At 43.1% G+C, this 17157-nt stretch overlaps 2 protein-coding genes across 8 annotated transcripts in view; one reads left to right on the plus strand and one right to left on the minus strand.

Annotated features, from left to right (window-relative positions):
- The window catches only part of BID (BH3 interacting domain death agonist), a 72151-nt gene that overhangs the window by 45211 nt on the left and 9783 nt on the right, over nucleotides 1–17157 (minus strand). For 3 of the 7 annotated variants that reach the window (XM_036455645.2, XM_036455643.2, XM_036455642.2), the window contains exon 1: nucleotides 4339–4373. The exons of the other annotated variants lie outside the window; for them this stretch is intronic. In XM_036455645.2, the coding sequence (XP_036311538.1) occupies nucleotides 4339–4358 (20 nt within the window). In that variant the 5' untranslated portion in view covers nucleotides 4359–4373. Of the gene's footprint in view, nucleotides 1–4338; nucleotides 4374–17157 lie in introns of those variants that run through there. 7 annotated transcript variants of the gene reach the window in all.
- Nucleotides 11884–12318, plus strand: LOC118728794 (60S ribosomal protein L35-like). Its single transcript, XM_036455660.1, has one exon. It carries the CDS (start codon nucleotides 11917–11919, stop codon nucleotides 12316–12318), a length of 402 nt encoding a protein of 133 aa, XP_036311553.1. The 5' UTR covers nucleotides 11884–11916.

Consider the following 17157-nt stretch of genomic DNA (forward strand, 5'->3'; position numbering starts at 1 on the left):
AAAAAATTAATTTGTATATGTTAGTAATCATGTTGTGTGACACATTAAAAGACCAGACTATAAAAAAGCATATACTAATATTTCCAGAAATTATAGAATGTGTTCATAAAGTTATCAATCTAAAAAATACTGGTGTAACAATTCACAATTGCTTATTTAGAAATTAAAGTTTCTAAAGTTTAAGAATTCTAGTAAGTATAATTAAAGCTTACAAAACTATAATAGGGAAAGCAACTGTATATACAAAAAAAAAATAAGTTATATTTTGGCTTTAAAAAAAGGTTATTAGGCATGGAGATATGTTTTCATTAAGGAACATAAAAGTAATTGTGCCCTGGTTATTTCTGAATAAGAGAACACGATACAAATTGAACGGGGCCAAAAAGTTGCCAAAAAAACTTATGAAAAAGAAATCATGAGAAAGAAACTTTATGTATGATCAGGATAGATAAGATTGAATAAATTTGTTTGAAGGATTTTTTAAAATTTTAATATCAATTGTGTGCTAAAACTTAATATTATTTCAGCTGCTAAAAGGACAGTTTTCCTGGACTGCTAGTCTGCTTCAGATAAGATATTGTAAAAAAAAAAAACTGCCTACCCAGAGAGCAAAGATTCTGTGTTTTATCCAAATAAATTTTGGTATTTTATGTTGTCTTAATCAGGTATTTGGTTATTTAAGAAAACTGAATCTTTTCAATAGAAAAAAGGTAACCTTCTGTATTGAAATGCTGAAGCTTTCATGAAAAGGCAACAGCAACAAAATCTGATTATGACTCCTATGGGTGAAGTCCATTATACTTGTTTAAAACTGACCACCTTTATAACTAACAACAGTCTGCTCCAGAACCAGAGAAATTAAGATGGGTAAAAAATGGCTGTAAGTTAAAGAATTCAACTGCCACTCAGTAAGTGTTATCAATATGTTCTCTTTTTTTTTTCCATATTGAAACAGCATTTAATAAAATGCATAAAGCTAATTCATTCACTGCAATACTCTATATACAAACACAACAATGCAAATTCTTCTTCAAGACTGAAGACATTGATTAGATAAAAAATTCAATTAAAAAAGAACATGCTATTTTAAATGCCATCACATAAACAAAGCTGATTTCAAGCTACATTTTTAACAGGTTTTAAACCTGGTATTAAAATGTAATGGCATAAACAATATTTTCTATATTGAGAAGGGCAGAGATTACAGAAACGGTCCCAAGAAAATCTAACACCCAAGTTTTCCTTTAATGTTTTTTAAAAGTGCTAGTAATACTTAGCTACATTTTAACAGTTCCAAACCAAAAACCAAGGTTTGTACTAGAAAAATGTGCAGCTTTTCAGTTATAAAACTAGTTGAACACTGGTTTACAAGATAATTGGGAAGATATAGAAAAATATTCCAGCACTTAGGTTGTACGTGGCAGCAGCATGAGTCCATGAATGCTCTTGTTGTTAAAATAACAACTGATAATACTTTCCTAGAGAAAAGCCATTTACTTTTCATGTCAAGTCTACATCCCAGTATTATCCAAATATTAAGCTTTATCACAATTTGCTGTCAATTGAAAAATGTTGCTGAGCATTTTTCAACATTTTTACAGCACTTCTTTTTCTATTATATATAATATATATTTGGAAACACCAAAACTATTGGCTTAATCAAAAGTATAGCTGGGCATTAAAAATATCTCAGATTTTCTCTTTATTTTTAGGTTGCTGCTAATAGCCCCAAATGAAAAGTTTTATTTTAAAGATTCACTTAGAGACTAGAGAGCTTCCATTTATCTTATTTGAATTGGAAAGCTACCTTCAACAGTGATTGTCACGATAGGCAAGGACATGGGAAAGATGACAATCACTGCTGGGCGGCCAGTGAAGCAACGGGAGCTTTACATCACAGATGGGGAAGCTGGAGTCTGAATGGCCCAGTCTCACAAAAGGCACTGAGTACTATGGTCTCACGAAGTGTTTTCAAACATTTCAACAGATTAAAAAAAGAAAACAACAACCTGTGGATTATGTTTTTGCAGTTATCCAGTGATCTCTTTCAGCAGGCCAGCTTTCAATCTTCCCATCCGTCAGGTCTCCTGTGCTTACCAAGTCCATGCATAACTACAGCTGGGCTGTGGCCTGGCTCCTGAGTGCTGTGTTTCAGGTTAAAAACCGATTTAGGAGGGAAATTCACCAGAGTAGAGCTGGACAAGATAAATTAGGCATCTGTAGCTTTAAGGGCATGTATATCCATATTAAAATGCAATTTTTATCTGAGATTTTAAAATCATAATTTAGAGAAAGTCAGTGGACTTCATTTGCATGCTATAGCTGGAGAAGTAATTTAAGATTTGTACCTTATGCCATAAAGTTAGCCATCAACAATTATACTTATTTTAAATAATACTTGGTTGGTTTTCTCCATCCCCCACCCTCAACTCGTGTTAGACGGGAATTTGTTTAGTCACAGTGCAGTGCCCACCATCTGCTGATTGAATCCAGAGCAAGTGGGGACAATTGGAAGTCAGGCCCCATGACAAAGTCAGGCCCCTTCTGAAACTGACCACATGACGATGAGTCCAGGGAAGGCCCACTGCTTGACCTACCAGGTTCCTTCCAGTTAGGCCATAAAGAGGTGTGTGACAACCAGGTTAAAGATCCCCACCTAGTTTTTGGACGTTAGGATAAACTGTCTTCCAGATTGCTAGCCTTTGTCTCACCCTAGAGAAACGTCTGTCTGGCATTTTCCCTGGTACAAAGTGAACATTTTAACTTCATGGCCTTCCTCAGCCAGATGCACCTAAAGGAAAATGGAGTTAAAATTGTGGCAAATCCATCCTGCTAAGGGATCTTGGAATACCCACATCAATTTATTTTAGTAACTCTTATCATAGATTCTCTTCAAAACATAAGGAGAGTTTAGATACGTGGCTACATGTCTGTATACATAATATACACCTATATACACATACACACTATATAATATACACTGTACATATATAAAAGATATAAATACATGTATTGTACATTCATTTAGTCATACAAGTCGGTAATTTGTACACACACAATGTGCTACTACAGCAATATTGTGTGTAGTTTTCTGAATGTGTTGAAGACTTCAGCTGCCAAAGGCTGATGCCCTTACAGTGGCAAAAAAAAATGTTAGAAAATGTATTCCCACTTGGGGTATACCTTCCACAACCTCCAGTGATCAATGCACCCACTTCACTGGGCAATTCATAAGAATCTAGATGGAAAGTTTTACAAACTTCTTGGAATTATCATTGAACCTATCACCTTAATTGTCAGACAAGGTTGACAGAACTAGTGGAAAAACTGGATTCAAGCAGAACAAGTTTTAATTATGTAAGACTGAATGAATTAATGAGAATAATGACAATTTTTATGAGGGTTTTTGTCTAACACATTGCTAGTTCCTTAATTTTTTTGTTTTCCTGGAATAAGAAAGTTTTTGGGTTTTTTTCTCTTATGCTACCTCTGATTTAGAGCAGCAGTTTTCTTTCTTTCTTTTTCTTTCCAAATACATTTTATTGATTTTTTTACATAGAGGAAGGGAGAGAGATAGTTAGAAACATCAATAAGCTGCCTCCTGCACACTCCCTACTGGGGATGTGCCTGCACAACCAAGGTACATGTCCTTGACCGGAATCGAACATGGACCCTTGAGTCTGCAGGCCCGACACTCTAGCCACTGAGCCAAACCGGTTAGGGCTAGAGCAGCAATATTCAACCCTTTTCATCTCATGGCACACATAAACTAATTTAACTATTAAAATTCTGTGACATACTATAAAAACATATTTTTGGCAAATCTGACAAAACAAACAAACAAAAACTTGTATAATATTGATTCATTCACACCAGACAGCTATTGTTGTGTTGGCTGTTGTCATTATTTTATTTGACAATACAAGGGAAAGGATGTCAGGTATTGCAAGTTTTAAAAATTCTGTAGCACACGGATTGAAACTTGCTGATTTAAAGCAATTTGATAAATTACACCTTTTAAAGCAGAATTGAAAATTTTTTCTTTTTCTCCCTACTTGATCCCACCAAAATTCAGAAACTCACAGTGAATATTCTTATTTACATGGCAAATATGGCTATTTGCATATGTCCAATAAAAGTCTGTACTCCTTCTAATTACACAATTGGAAATTGGTAATATTATCAAGGCTTTGACTGGAATGTCATGTTTGAGAAAAACATGCATAGTCTCAGACATGACCAGATAGTTTTAAGGAATTAAGATTGACATCTGGAAGCCAATAAAAACGTTGGAAAAACATCCCGATACCTTGCTTACAAGGTTCCCAGGAGTCTTACCAGGTGAGTAAAGAAGTCATGTCCCTCAGGATATTTGGGGGACCTAGAGAAGAAGAAACTCACTCAAATCTATAGGTGTGGCAAGTCATTGGTTTCACTTTTGTGGCCTCAAAAAAGCATTTTAAAGTTCAGTCTGGAGATTCCTTATGAAAATATCCAGTAAAGTAGATTTAGAAGATCCCATGTGGACTTCGGTTAAGATGTCAGAGTAGGTGAACCCTGTGCTCACCTCCTCCCATGACTATCAAATTACAACTAAGTTATAGAACAACCACCATTAAGATCCAAAAGACTAGCTGAACGGAACTCCTATCACTAAGGATATATAGAAGAAGCCACATTGACAGCAGTAGGTGGGGCTGGTCCACATGTGGCAATTAAGAACTAGGGCAGAAATATCTCTGCTGCAAAGGTTTCCCTTGAGGAACAAGGGATCCCCATCCCACACCAGGTTCCACAGCCTAGTACACTGGTGCTAGGAAGAGGACTCCAGACAACAGCTAGATATGAAAATTAGCAAGAACTCCATTTAAGTGAAATGGAAGGCTCTAAAGACTCAGGTGTACTCTTAAAGGGCTCAACCACAGACTCACACACACTCACTCACCCTAAGCTTCAACAAAGGGACAGTACCTCGAAAAGCACCAGAGACATTCAGCGAGGAACTGAATTGTCTGGCTTCATGGTGACTATTTCTTTGTTGAGACCTACCCACACACAGCCTGCAGGTGCCCCAATCTGAGTCTTTATCAACCTGGCTAACACCTCTCTAACCCAATCTAAATGATTCTGAGTCATAGCCTGACCCAATTCACGGTCTAGCTAAACCTCTCTCACATAATTGGCCAGCTTAGGCCTATACTGAGGTCTTCCCTAAAATCTATCAAAGGTCCACAAACCCCAAATAAGCAGTGAATGGCTTCAGCATACCTAGTACTTCTTGCTAAGTAGCCCCAAACCTGGCACTAATGGTGGCTATCCTTGGTTCACAGTATAACCACTCTCAGGTACCTCCCAGCCCAGCATAGACAGCTATCAACTGTAGATCACTGTGTAGCTCCTATCAAGTGGTCCTGGGCTGAACACAGGCAGCAGATGACCTGGGCCTGCACTGAGTACCTCCCAAGAGGCTCCAAAACCAACACACCTGATGGCCAGCTTCAGACCACACCCAATTAGTGTCACAAATGACACACACTAAAGATGAACTTGCTGGGACCAGAAGTCTGCTAAAGTGAATCCCACTTTATGGAATCAGGCCCTGCACAATAGCTTGTCCACTGTAGACATGGTCAGTATTCACAGCCAGTCAAAAAAAAGGATCATCCCTCACACTGAAGTCACAACATCAATCAAGGCTCAACTACAACAAAAGGGTACACACAACCTACACAGGGGACACACCTGGAACAACTGGCTCAGATGAACAGGAAGACTGTGCCAATGTATCTCATAGGATACTTACTATCCAAGGTCACCCTGCCAAGACCAGGAAACAGAGTAGATCAACCTAATACATAAAAACAAACACAGGGAGATAGCCAAAATGAGAAGACAAAGAAACATTTCCCAAATGAAAAAATAGGACAAAACTCCAGAAAAAGAACTAAAAGAAATGGAGGTAAGCAATCTACCAGTAGCAGAGTTCAAAACACCAGTTATAAGGCTGTTCAATGAACTTAGGGGAAGAATAGATAATCTCAGTAAGAACTTCAACAAAGAGATTAAAAACAAAAACAAAACAAAAAAAACCAAAAAATTAAGAATATAATAACTAAAGTGAAAAACATTTGATGGGCTAGAGCACATGTGTCAAACACTAGGCCCGCGGGCCAAATCCGTCCCGCCAGGCCTTGCAATGTGGCCCGCACCACGCTGTCATCACTGCACTCCGCTGCGTTTCCATCACAATGACAGTTTATGACTGTTCAGTAAACCATTCAGCCCGCGATTTAGGCTGGATTTTAGATTTTGGCCCCTTCTCTGATTGAGTTCGACACCCCTAGGCTAGACTAAACAGATTAGATGGCTCATAGGATCAAATTAGTGATTTGGAGGACAAGGTAGCAAAAACACCCAATCAGAACACAAAAAGAAAAAAATAAAATAAATGAGGACAGTTTATAGGATCTCTGGACAACATGAAGCATAACATATGAATCACAGGGATACTAGAAGGAGAAAAGAATAAAGAAGATATTGAGAACCTATTGGAAGTAATAGTGACTTGGAAACTTCCCTTGCCTGTGATAGAAATAGACATCCAAGTCCAGTAAGCACAGAGTCCTGTATAAGATGAACCCAATGAGACCCACACCAACACACAACATAATTAAAATACCAAAGGATTAAAAAAAAAAAAAAAAAAAAAAAAAAAAAAAAAAAAAAGAGAGAGAGAAAGAGAGAGAGAGAATCTTAAAAGCACCAAGAAAAAAGCAGTTACCTAACAAGGGAGCTCCCATAAGATTGACAGTTGATTTCTCAACAGAAACTTTGCAGGCCAGAAGAGATTGGCACAAAATATTCAAAGTGATGGAAAGCAAGGAACATAACCAGGAATACTCTATCTAGCAAAGTTATCATTTAGAATCAAAGAACAGCCGAAACCGGTTTGGCTCAGTGGATAGAATCAAAGAACAAATAAAGAATTTCCCAAACAAGAAAAAGCTGAAGGGTTTCATCACCACCAAAAAAGTATTATAAGAAATGTTAAAGGGACTTCTTTAAGAAGTAAAAAATTAAAAATGTGAATAAGAAAATATCACAAAGAAAAACTCACTAAAACTCACTAACAAGGGCAAACACAAAAGATAGTACAAAGGTTAAAAAGCAAAAGTGGGAAGAGCATGTGTAACTACAACAGTAAATAAAGGAATGCACACAAACAAGTTAAAAAATGACAAAAAATAAATGTGGAAGGGCTGGGTAAAAATGGCAGTGATTAAAAAGTGTCTGAACATAAGCAACTATCAATTTAAAATAGACTGCTATAAACATAGCTTAGTATATCTGAAGTTCACGATAACCACAAACCAAAAATCTGCAAGAGATAAAGAAATAAAGAGTAAGGAATACAAACACAACACTATAGGAAGTCATCAATATATAAGAGAAGAGAGTAGGAGAATAGAAAGGAACAGAGAAGAACTACAAAAACAATTAGGTATGTAGTTATTGCCATTTTATTAATTGTTTCCTATCAATCATTATTTTAAATGTAAATGGATTAAATGCTTCAAATAAAGACAAATGGCTAAAGATGTGGTATATTTATTCAATGAAATATTACTTGGCCATAAACAAAAATGATAGCTTACCATTTGCAACAGCACTGATGAACTTAGAGGGCATTATTCTAAATGAAATAAGTCAGAGAAAGACAAATACCATATGATTTCACTTATATGTGGAATCTAAAGAATAATATGAATGAACAAAACAGAAACAAACCCATAGATACAGAGAACAAACTGATTGTTGCCAGATGAGAGAGGGTGTTGGGGCCTGGGTGAAAAGGGGGAAGGGATTAAAAGTACAAACTGCCCAGCTGGCGTGACTCAGTGGTTGAGCCCGAGTGTGGGGCATACAGGAGACAGCCAATCAATGATTCTCTCTCATCATTGATGTTTCTATCTCTCTCTCTCCCCCTCTCCCTTCCTCTCTGAAATCAATAAAAATAAATCTATTTATTTATTTGGGATCTAAACTGCAATCCAGGCCCCCACCCATGCACCAGGCCTCTATTCTATATAATAAAAGAGTAATATGCAGATTGACTATTACTCCAACACACAAGATGGCTTTCCCATGTGGTCAAAGATCCTGCCCCCATGTGGACACAAGATGGACACCACAAGATGGCCAGCAGGGAGGGCAGCTGGAGGCGGTCAACCCTGCAGGAGAGGGCAGTTAGGGGTGGCCAGGCCAGCAAAGGAGAGAAGTTATGGGCAAATAGGCTGGCAGGGGAGCAGTTAGACATCAATCAGGCTGGCATGGGAGTTGGCTAGGGGCAATGGCATGGCAGAAGCGGTTAGGGGCAATCAGGAAGGCAGGTAGGCAAGCATTTGGGAGCCAGCAGTCCTGGATTGTGAGAGGAATGTCCGATGGCCGGTTTGTCCAGTGGGATTGGGCCTAAACAAGCAATCAGACATCCTCAAGGGGTCCCAGATTAGAGAGGGTGCAGGCTGTACTGAGGGACACCTCTTCCCTGCCCCCATGCACCAATTTTGTGCATTGGGCCTCTAAGATCTTAATAAAAAAGAAAAGGGCAGCCTCTTGACCAGATAACTCAGGCCATCCCCTCACACAGCTCTGCTGTTCCCGACATGTCCTCAGAGTCCATCACCCTGAGGTCTAAAGGCTCCATGACCTAGATTCTCCTGACTCCCCTCACATACTCAAGCCCTGGACTTCTATAAGAACTGTGAACAATGTGTAGGGCAAGATGGATTAGACAGGTGTTCCAGGGGCTATTGCAAAACATCTAGGTTGGTCTTTGACAGTCTCACTGCCTCGCCTGTCAAAACTGCCCAACTATCCTCCTCTTAGATAGGGAGAAAAAAGGGCATTGCCAAGGCCAAGTCAGAACCTCAGCTGCTTTCATATCACCCTTCTGGGCCAGAGCTGGCAGGTGGGCCACCAAGCATGGGCAGAAGGACCTTTCATGGATAACAACATTCCTCCCATCTCCCAAGTCCTGGCAGGAAATGGTTTCCAATCATTTACAAAAGGGAGTACGGTGTAGTCCGTTGGAGTGTAAAAAGACAGTCACTTCACATACTGGTCAGCATCACCCCAATGAGATGCTGTGACCAACAAAGGCCCTGGAACCAGCTCCCTGGTCAGTCAGATAAAAGTTTGGGAGGTTAGATACCACCAAAGTTTCTAAGAGATTCCCCAGAAAGAAAACAAGGTTTCTTAAGAAGTGGTGAATGCCTAGAGAGCCAGTCTTATTTTGCTGTTTGAAACTCGGGGTGTAACCAAAGAAGGGAGCTATTTGCAAGGATGTGGGCTAAAGAAAGGAATCTTCTTGACGGCTGTGCTGTCACCTAGTCCCAGGAGCCCACCAGCTTGGGCCTGCTCACCAGCTCACAGCAACCCTCTTTAGGGCAAGGTGAGGAAATTCCCAGAGAGGTTCCAGTCAAGGATAATCTAATCTCCTCAATCAGAGCAGAGCTTGCCTTTATTCCAGGTTTCCAGACGGTGTTGAGCCTGGCTGTGTTCCCTCTACCCCTCCCCACCCTCAACCTCCTACTACCAAGGACACAGAAGCATCTGGGCCCAGAAGGGGAGCAGTCCCAAAAGCAGTGACATTCCCCACCAGAAGCCAGCAACCAAAGCTCAGGTTCCCAACAGAAGCCTACAGGCATTCTCCTTGGTCCTGTTTCCAAGGAGATCCCAGATGGTGCCAGGAGCCTTTCCTAGCCTTTTCTGACACATATCTGCCTTCCCAGATGGCTAGTCCCTTATTAAGAATGAATTCGCTGATGCTGAGAGGGGCTTCTGGTAGGTGTGATCATTTGCCCAGCTGGCCTGCTCCAAAACAGAGGCACATATATGCTGAGGCCTTAGGCCTGGTTTTATTGTCACGGAACCAGAGTTACTTAGCTCCAGGTCCTCTCCTGCACTCACTTTCCTTCCCTGGTAGGACACAGGGTGCTGCTTCCCAGATGCTTTCATGCCTCAGCCTCCATTCTACTCCCACCTGCTACCACCTCTTACTATACCTCTCCCTGGCACTGGGTCCCTACCCTGTCACGTTCTCCTGCTGCCTTAGCTCCTAACTAGACTCCATTATTTCTCCCAGCTCTGATTTCATCTGTCTCTCCCTAGAAAAACAGATCTAAACTTCAGGAAAAAAAGAAAAAACAACCTCAACTCCTTAAGACTCCAGGGCAGGGCAAAGCAGTATGTTAAAAGACCCAGTGGGATTGGGCCTAAACATAGAGGGATCCTCTGAAGGTGGACAGATGGAGAGTTCACAGCTCGCTCTGCACCTGTCACATGACCTCACTTTCTCCATCTGTAAAAACAGGCACCACATGCCTCATGGTATCAAACAAGATAACAGAGAAAGTGCCCAACATATAATGGCCATTCAAAAGTCTCTCCATTTTTTTTGGCGGGGAGAGGGTGATTGAGGGAAGGAGGGATTCCAAGCAGAAGCTCTTCGGACATGGCCATTCCTGGACACAGGACTGCAATCCCCTGAATACTTGTTCAAACATGAGCATATATATGAGAAACACCGCCACCATGGAGGTTTCACATCTGCATAACTTCACAGAATTAGCATGAGAATGAAAATGAGACATATGGTTATGCAAATTAAATCAAGTACAGATGCAGAGATGCCCAGTGATAGAAATATATTATTGTTGGCATCAGATAAAGTTCAGGGCCAAAGGTCTACATAGGACAAGCATGGGAATATTCAGCAAGTTGGACTCTCTACATACACACAATGCATTTGGAATTTCAACCATGGACCCTCCACAGCTGCACTCACTTCCCTTCCTTTAAAGAAAGGGGGTTTGAACATATAAGGTGAACATTGACCTGTCCACTGGTCAGTACAGCCAATCAGCAGGGCAGAAGCTTTTTTTTTTTTTTAATTGATTTTTTACAGAGAGGAAGGGAGAGAGATAGAGATAGAAACATCGTTGAGAGAGAAACATCGACCAGCTGCCTCTTGCAGACCCCCTACTGGGGATGTGCCCACAACTCAGGTACATGCCCTTGACCAGAATCAAACCTGGGATCTTTCAGTCCGCAGACCGATGCTCTACCACTGAACCAAACCAGTTTCGGCAGGGCAGAAACTTTTTAAAAAATATATTTATTGTTGAGATTACAGATGTCCTCCCTTTCCCCCAATCCACTGGCCCTTTCCACCCCATTTGGACCTGCCCCAAGCTTTCAGCATCCTATTGGCTGCGTATGATAGGTTATGCATATCTTATATTGTTAGAGAGGAATATGCTAATTATCTGTTAGGCCAGAGGCTTAATGACCAACCATTCAGCAGGAAGGTGGGGCATTTAGCTACAAGCAGGAGGCAGCCAGCTACAGGAGGGGGCAGAGCAGCAAGCTATGAGAGGGGTGGGGGTGGGAAGGAGCTACAGGAGGGCAGGAAACAGGCAGAGAGTTCCAGGAGGGCAGGTAGCGAACTACTAGCAGTGGAGAGCTACCAGCTACCAGCAGTGGGCGGGTGGCCAGCTGAGGCAAGCAGCAACAAGCTACTCAAATATGGATTTGTGTGCAGGGCTACTAGTATACATATAAGGTATTTGGTTAATCTCTTCCCGCCCTCCCAAACCCGCCCCCCCCCCCCCAATTTTCCCTCTGAGGTTCATCAGTCTGTTCAATGTTTCCATGCTTCTGGTTCTATTTTATTCATCATTTATTTTGTTCATTAAATTGTTTATTTTTGATTTTTAGACTCAATTGTTGATAAGCATTTTTGCCATTTTACTGTTCATATTTTTTATCATCCCCCTCCTACTACTTCTTTCTCTTCTTTAAAAATACCCTTCAAGCTTTCTCTCCAAGCATGTGGCAGTGGCGGCTTGTTCGGCCATGGCCAAAATTAAGGCTCGGGACCTTCTTGCCATGAAGGAGCAGCTGCTAAAAAACCTGGATGATCTGAAGGTGGAGCTATCCCAGCTATGTGTAGCCAAAGTGACAGGCAGTGCAGCTTCCAAGCTTTCAAAGATCCGAGTTGTTGGCAAGTCTATCACCCATGTTCTTACCATCATTAGCCAGACTCAGAAAGAAAGCCTCAGGAAATTCGACAAGGGCAAGAAGTACAAGCCCCTGGATCTGCAGCCCAAGAATACATGTGCCATGTGCCTCCATCTCAACAAGCATGAAAAGAATCTAAAGATCAAGAAGCAGCAGCAGAAGGAGCAGCTATACCCCTGCAGAAGAACACAGTCAAGGCCTGAGAATCATCGAGTCAATAAAGCAAAAACTGGCTAACATTGAAAAAAGTACTCTCCAACATTTCATGTGATACTTGTCTGGTGGTGATGAACTCCTTTAGCTTTTTCTAGTCTGTGAAGCTTTTTATCTGACCTTCTTATAGATCCTTCCTTCCCCCAACTGATGGACAGAGTATGACGTAACCTGTACCTGCAGCATAGATATTCCTGAGCACCTAACAAGGCACCTTATATGGACTGTACATTGAACCAGCAATCAGCACCTGCCAAATACCCTAAGCCCCTATTCCTAAGTCCCTAGGTCCCTAATCATGTGCCTTACATGAAACCACCAATCAGTGTGTGCTGAGTGCCCTAAGCCCCATCCCTTCCTTTTCCTCCCCTCAAAAGGCATGTTCACCCTGGCACGTGTGCTCTTTCTCCCTCTGGAAGGCAGCCGGCAGGGTCTTCTCACTAAAGCCTGTGTTCTGGTCTCCTGGTCTCCAGCCCTCTGTCTCATCTTTCATATTGGTGCCAAAAAACCTCGGTGAGCATGGACGATCCTCTGACCTAGCCCTGAGCTTCTGACTCCTGCTCTGGCTCTGCTCAGTGGCATGGTTCTGAGTTGATTGGCCTGCTCAGAACACTTCTCAAACACTGCCATACCAGGACACATAGGAATCTCATCGCTTCCTTCTAACGGGTAGGCTTCAGGGACTCTCCCACCCCACCCCCGACCCGGTTCCCTTGACCTGGAAGGGCCTCAGAGTTTTCCTGTCTACTCTGTTACGTTCTACGAAAGCCCAGGTACCTGGCCGGGAAAACTCTGCTCTACTCCATGGGAAAGATCTCAGGGTGACGACCTTGGAACCTTCTCTCGTCTCTTTCTTTCTACAGGTTGGCTGAGGGAAAAGAAGAATGCTTCTTATTCCTTCCCCAACTTCTCAGTGGCCCTTTCCCCCGGTCATGGGAACCTCTCAATTCAAACTCCCTCGAAACACACCTTTAGGGTGTCTTCTCGCCAATTTCTCAACCCTTGGTCTTTCTGGCTACATCAAACCAAAAAAGCTCATTTAAAACAGCACTTTCGATTCCAATATCCTCCAAGATCTAGATAATTTTTGCCACTGGACAAGGAAGCCTCAGAGACTCCTACGAACAGGCTTCTCCTCCCCGCCCACCCTGCTCTCACCCCTCGCTTTACTCCTCATGTTCCACCATCAGATCTTCCTCTGGAAGTCCTCTTTACTCTCTCAAACCCCTTTCTCTGTCTTCTGACTCTTTCAACCCAACGGATCATATCCCTCCAAGTGTCTCACTCCCGCCACCTCCTTACAGCCCTAACCTGTCCCTCTCTAACTACGCATTCTTTTCCCCAGGTCAGCGCCGGAGTGCAGGAGTCGTCCTCGGAGGACTCCAGGAGCATGTTTAACCATTTTTCCCTCTAACACACTAATCCCGCCCACTGACCTGTGGTGGTGGCTGCAGTGGTAGCATGGCAGCGGTGCTTGCATGCCCCGCCCTGCACAGCCCCTCCTGGTCCCGCCCTTGTAGGGTGGGGCATTTCTACCTCAGAATTCTAACCCTCTACCTTCCCCTGTAGTCTCCACCTAATCTCCTCTCCTGTGGCCTTCAGCAAATGAATTCAAATGAAGTGGCTGGCCCTTTCCCTTCTCACTCTCTGATCTTTCTCAAACTGAAAAACGCCAAGGCTCTTTCTCTGCAGATACTCTTAACCAGCAGCTGCCTTTCTCCCCAGTCCCTGAGAGCTCAAATACTGAGAACATAAGCTCCAAAACAGCTTTTCCATCTAACACTCATTCTCAGGCCCAACGACTGCCTTCCTCAACAGCCTCTTCTATTCACACGTCCATTCTACCCCTGAGGGAGGCAGCAGGAACTGAGAGCATAGTCTGAGTCCATGTCCCATTCTCTATGCCCAGCCTCACAGATTGAGAGGCATCTCAAGTTTCTTTTTCCACTGACCTGACCACCTTTACTCCCCAACATATGCCACAAACTTCATAAAATAGATACAGGTCCACAAACCTCTCAAAAGACCTCATTAACCTAACCTTTAAAGTCTTTAATAATAGAGACAAGGAGACCCAAATCCAAAATCAAAGGCAAGATCAGGCTAATGGTGAGGCCCAGAAGGAGGCCTTCCAGCTCCAAGCCACCGCTTTCAAACCCCAAACAAAATGCTGGTCCTCCAACTGCGGGTAAGTCAGGGGCTAAGCCCTTCTGGGCCCATGCTTCAAATGCAGCAAAGAAAGACACTGAGCCAAGTCCTGCTCAAACCCGAGACCCCTGCCTGAGCCCTGCCCAAGGTGCGGAAGGGAAGGCACTGGAAATCAGATTGGAGTCTGGCCCCTCGTGGTCAGGCCTCAGCCAGTCCAGTATGGCCACCCTCTGGATCTGGTTTGGAGCTCCCAGACTTCCTGGGACTGGCCACCGAAGAAGCTTCCCAGGCCTTGACAGGGCCCCACAGACTTACAGCACCAGGATAGAGCCTCAGGTAACAATTGTGGTAGCAAGTAAGCTGATCTCCTTTTTAATTGACACTAGGGCCACTTATTCTTCCCTCTTTGAATTCGCTGGGACCCTTATCCACTCCTCAGTCTCTATTATGGGGATTGATGGATTAGTCTCACAGCCATTAGCCACCTCACTTTTACACTGCATCTTACTAAATTCCCCCATTCATTCTTTTTTCATTCTACCTCAGTGCTGGGCCAGGGCTATCAGGCATCCCCTCATATAACCCAATTGTTCCAAGCCACAGTCACCTATCTCAGTTTCACTCTCTCACCCCACAAGGCCAACCAATTCCTTGGATGTGAACACCTTATCTCTATGATCACTATCTATAGGAAGAATGTGGCTGTTTGGGATCGAAGTGGCTAGAGACCTGGCTAGCCTGGGAACAGGCTGCGGAGCTTGCTCCCCACCCCCACTGCCTTTTAGAAGTACTTAATAGAAGGTCTAAGCCCGGGCAGGGGTCCTCAAACTTTTTAAAGTGGGGGCCAGATCACGGTCCCTCAGAGAGCTGGAGGGCCGGACTATATGAACTACTAATTCCTACTGTAACACCTCGGCTGCGCTCACTGCCCAAAAAACCTGGCGGGCCGGATCAGACTCCTCTGCGGCCACATGTGGCCCTCGGCCATAGTTTGAAGACGCCTGGGGCATAGTTATGCATTTTTGAAAGACAAAGAAAGAAGGTTTGAAGGCTAATTTGAAAGTAAAATTTGTGAAGGTTTATGCATGTGATGAAATGGAGAAGAGAAGGAAAAAGAGACAGAAAAAAGAAAAGGAAGAAAGGAAGGAAGGAAAGAAGGGAGGGGAAGGAAGGAAGAAAAGAAGGAAGGAAAAAAAAAAGAAAGGAAGGGAGGGAGGGGGGAAGGAAAGAAAGAGAAGAAAGAGGAGAGAAGAGAGAGGAGAGAGAGGAGAGAGAGAGAGAGAGAGAGAGAGAGAGAGAGAGAGAGAGAGAGAGAGAGAGAGAGGGAGGGAGGGAGGGAGGGAGGGAGGGGGGGAGGGAGGGAGGGAGGGAGAGAAAGGAAGGAAGGAAGGAAGGAAAGAAGGAAGGAAGGAAGGAGGGAGGGAGGGAGGGAGGGAGGAAGGAAAGAAGGAAGAAAGAAATTACTCTCTGCAAGAAAGTGAGGCTTCAGTCTCCAAGCCTGGCAGGACAAGGTTGCTGGATACTTCTTAAACTAAACCAGAATATTCAGTGTCTAACCTCTTATCCAACCATCCAGGTCCCTGGCTTTCACTACTCCTTTCCTTCCTTTTCTCTCCCACTTTCACTGCAGTACAATTTCAATCACTCATCTGTCACGTCTTATTGGTAGCACCTCTCTCAGCTTGGAGTGCAGAACTAGAAAAAGGAATCTCATATCCTTTAGTCCACCTCTTCTCCCTACACCTGTCTCCATGATAGGGATATTTCTTCCTCTGTGGGGAAAACACATACATCTGTCTCCCCATCAGCTAGACAGGAACCTGTACTCTCATCTATCTGTCACCCAATGTAGATGCAGCCCCAATAATGAGTCTTTACCTTTCCCGGTAACCCATATCTGACACAAAAGAGGAGTCCAGATAACCCCTCTCCTCATAACTCTGGACATCACAGCAGAGGTTAAAACTGCCATATGGGGCCTAGCCACTGCTCTACCTATTTTGAAACCCTATCTCAGGACCTACAAGAAACATGTGGATGCCCAGCAAGGAGCAAAACTTGGAAAACAAGAACCTACCCCCAGGATAACCTATTCTCCCCTTCCCTATCACTGATAAGGCAACCAAGATCCCTACTCTTTTCCCCCTAATAATAACACCGAGGTCTCAGTTGTATTTCAGCTCCAGGCTCAGAAAAGCAGCAAATCCAAACAAGTGATGCTGTGGCAGCCTCAGGACCAGCTTTTACCTCCCAAGTGACTCAACAGGATTGCTCTCAAGACTTCACCAACCAGTCCCTTGGGGAAATTAGGCTGCTACACTCCTCATCCAGCCTCCCATAATTAGGCTAACTGGTGGCTATTTCTTTAATTTTCCTCCTTACCCCATGCGCTATGACACTAGTCCTTTGCAAAACAGAATGCAGGCGTTCGCCAACCAGAAAGTGGGAGAGATCTATCTGGCACTGAATTCGGAATCTAACTCCAGAATCCTTGAGACCCTGGGGAAGATGCCCCTAACGACACCCCCTCTCAGCTGGAAGCAGTTACGGAAGATGGACCTTCACTCCTTGACCTTGCCCGGACTCTCAATTTTTAAAAAATTATCATCAAAAGTCTGGAATGATAGATCCTTCCTTTCCCCAACTGATGGACAGAGTATGATGTAACCTGTACCTGCAGCATAGACATTCCTGAGCACCTAACAAGGCACCTTA

Source organism: Pipistrellus kuhlii, unplaced genomic scaffold, assembly GCF_014108245.1.
Source record: "Pipistrellus kuhlii isolate mPipKuh1 unplaced genomic scaffold, mPipKuh1.p scaffold_m20_p_3, whole genome shotgun sequence".
NCBI classification, from domain to species: domain Eukaryota; kingdom Metazoa; phylum Chordata; class Mammalia; order Chiroptera; family Vespertilionidae; genus Pipistrellus; species Pipistrellus kuhlii.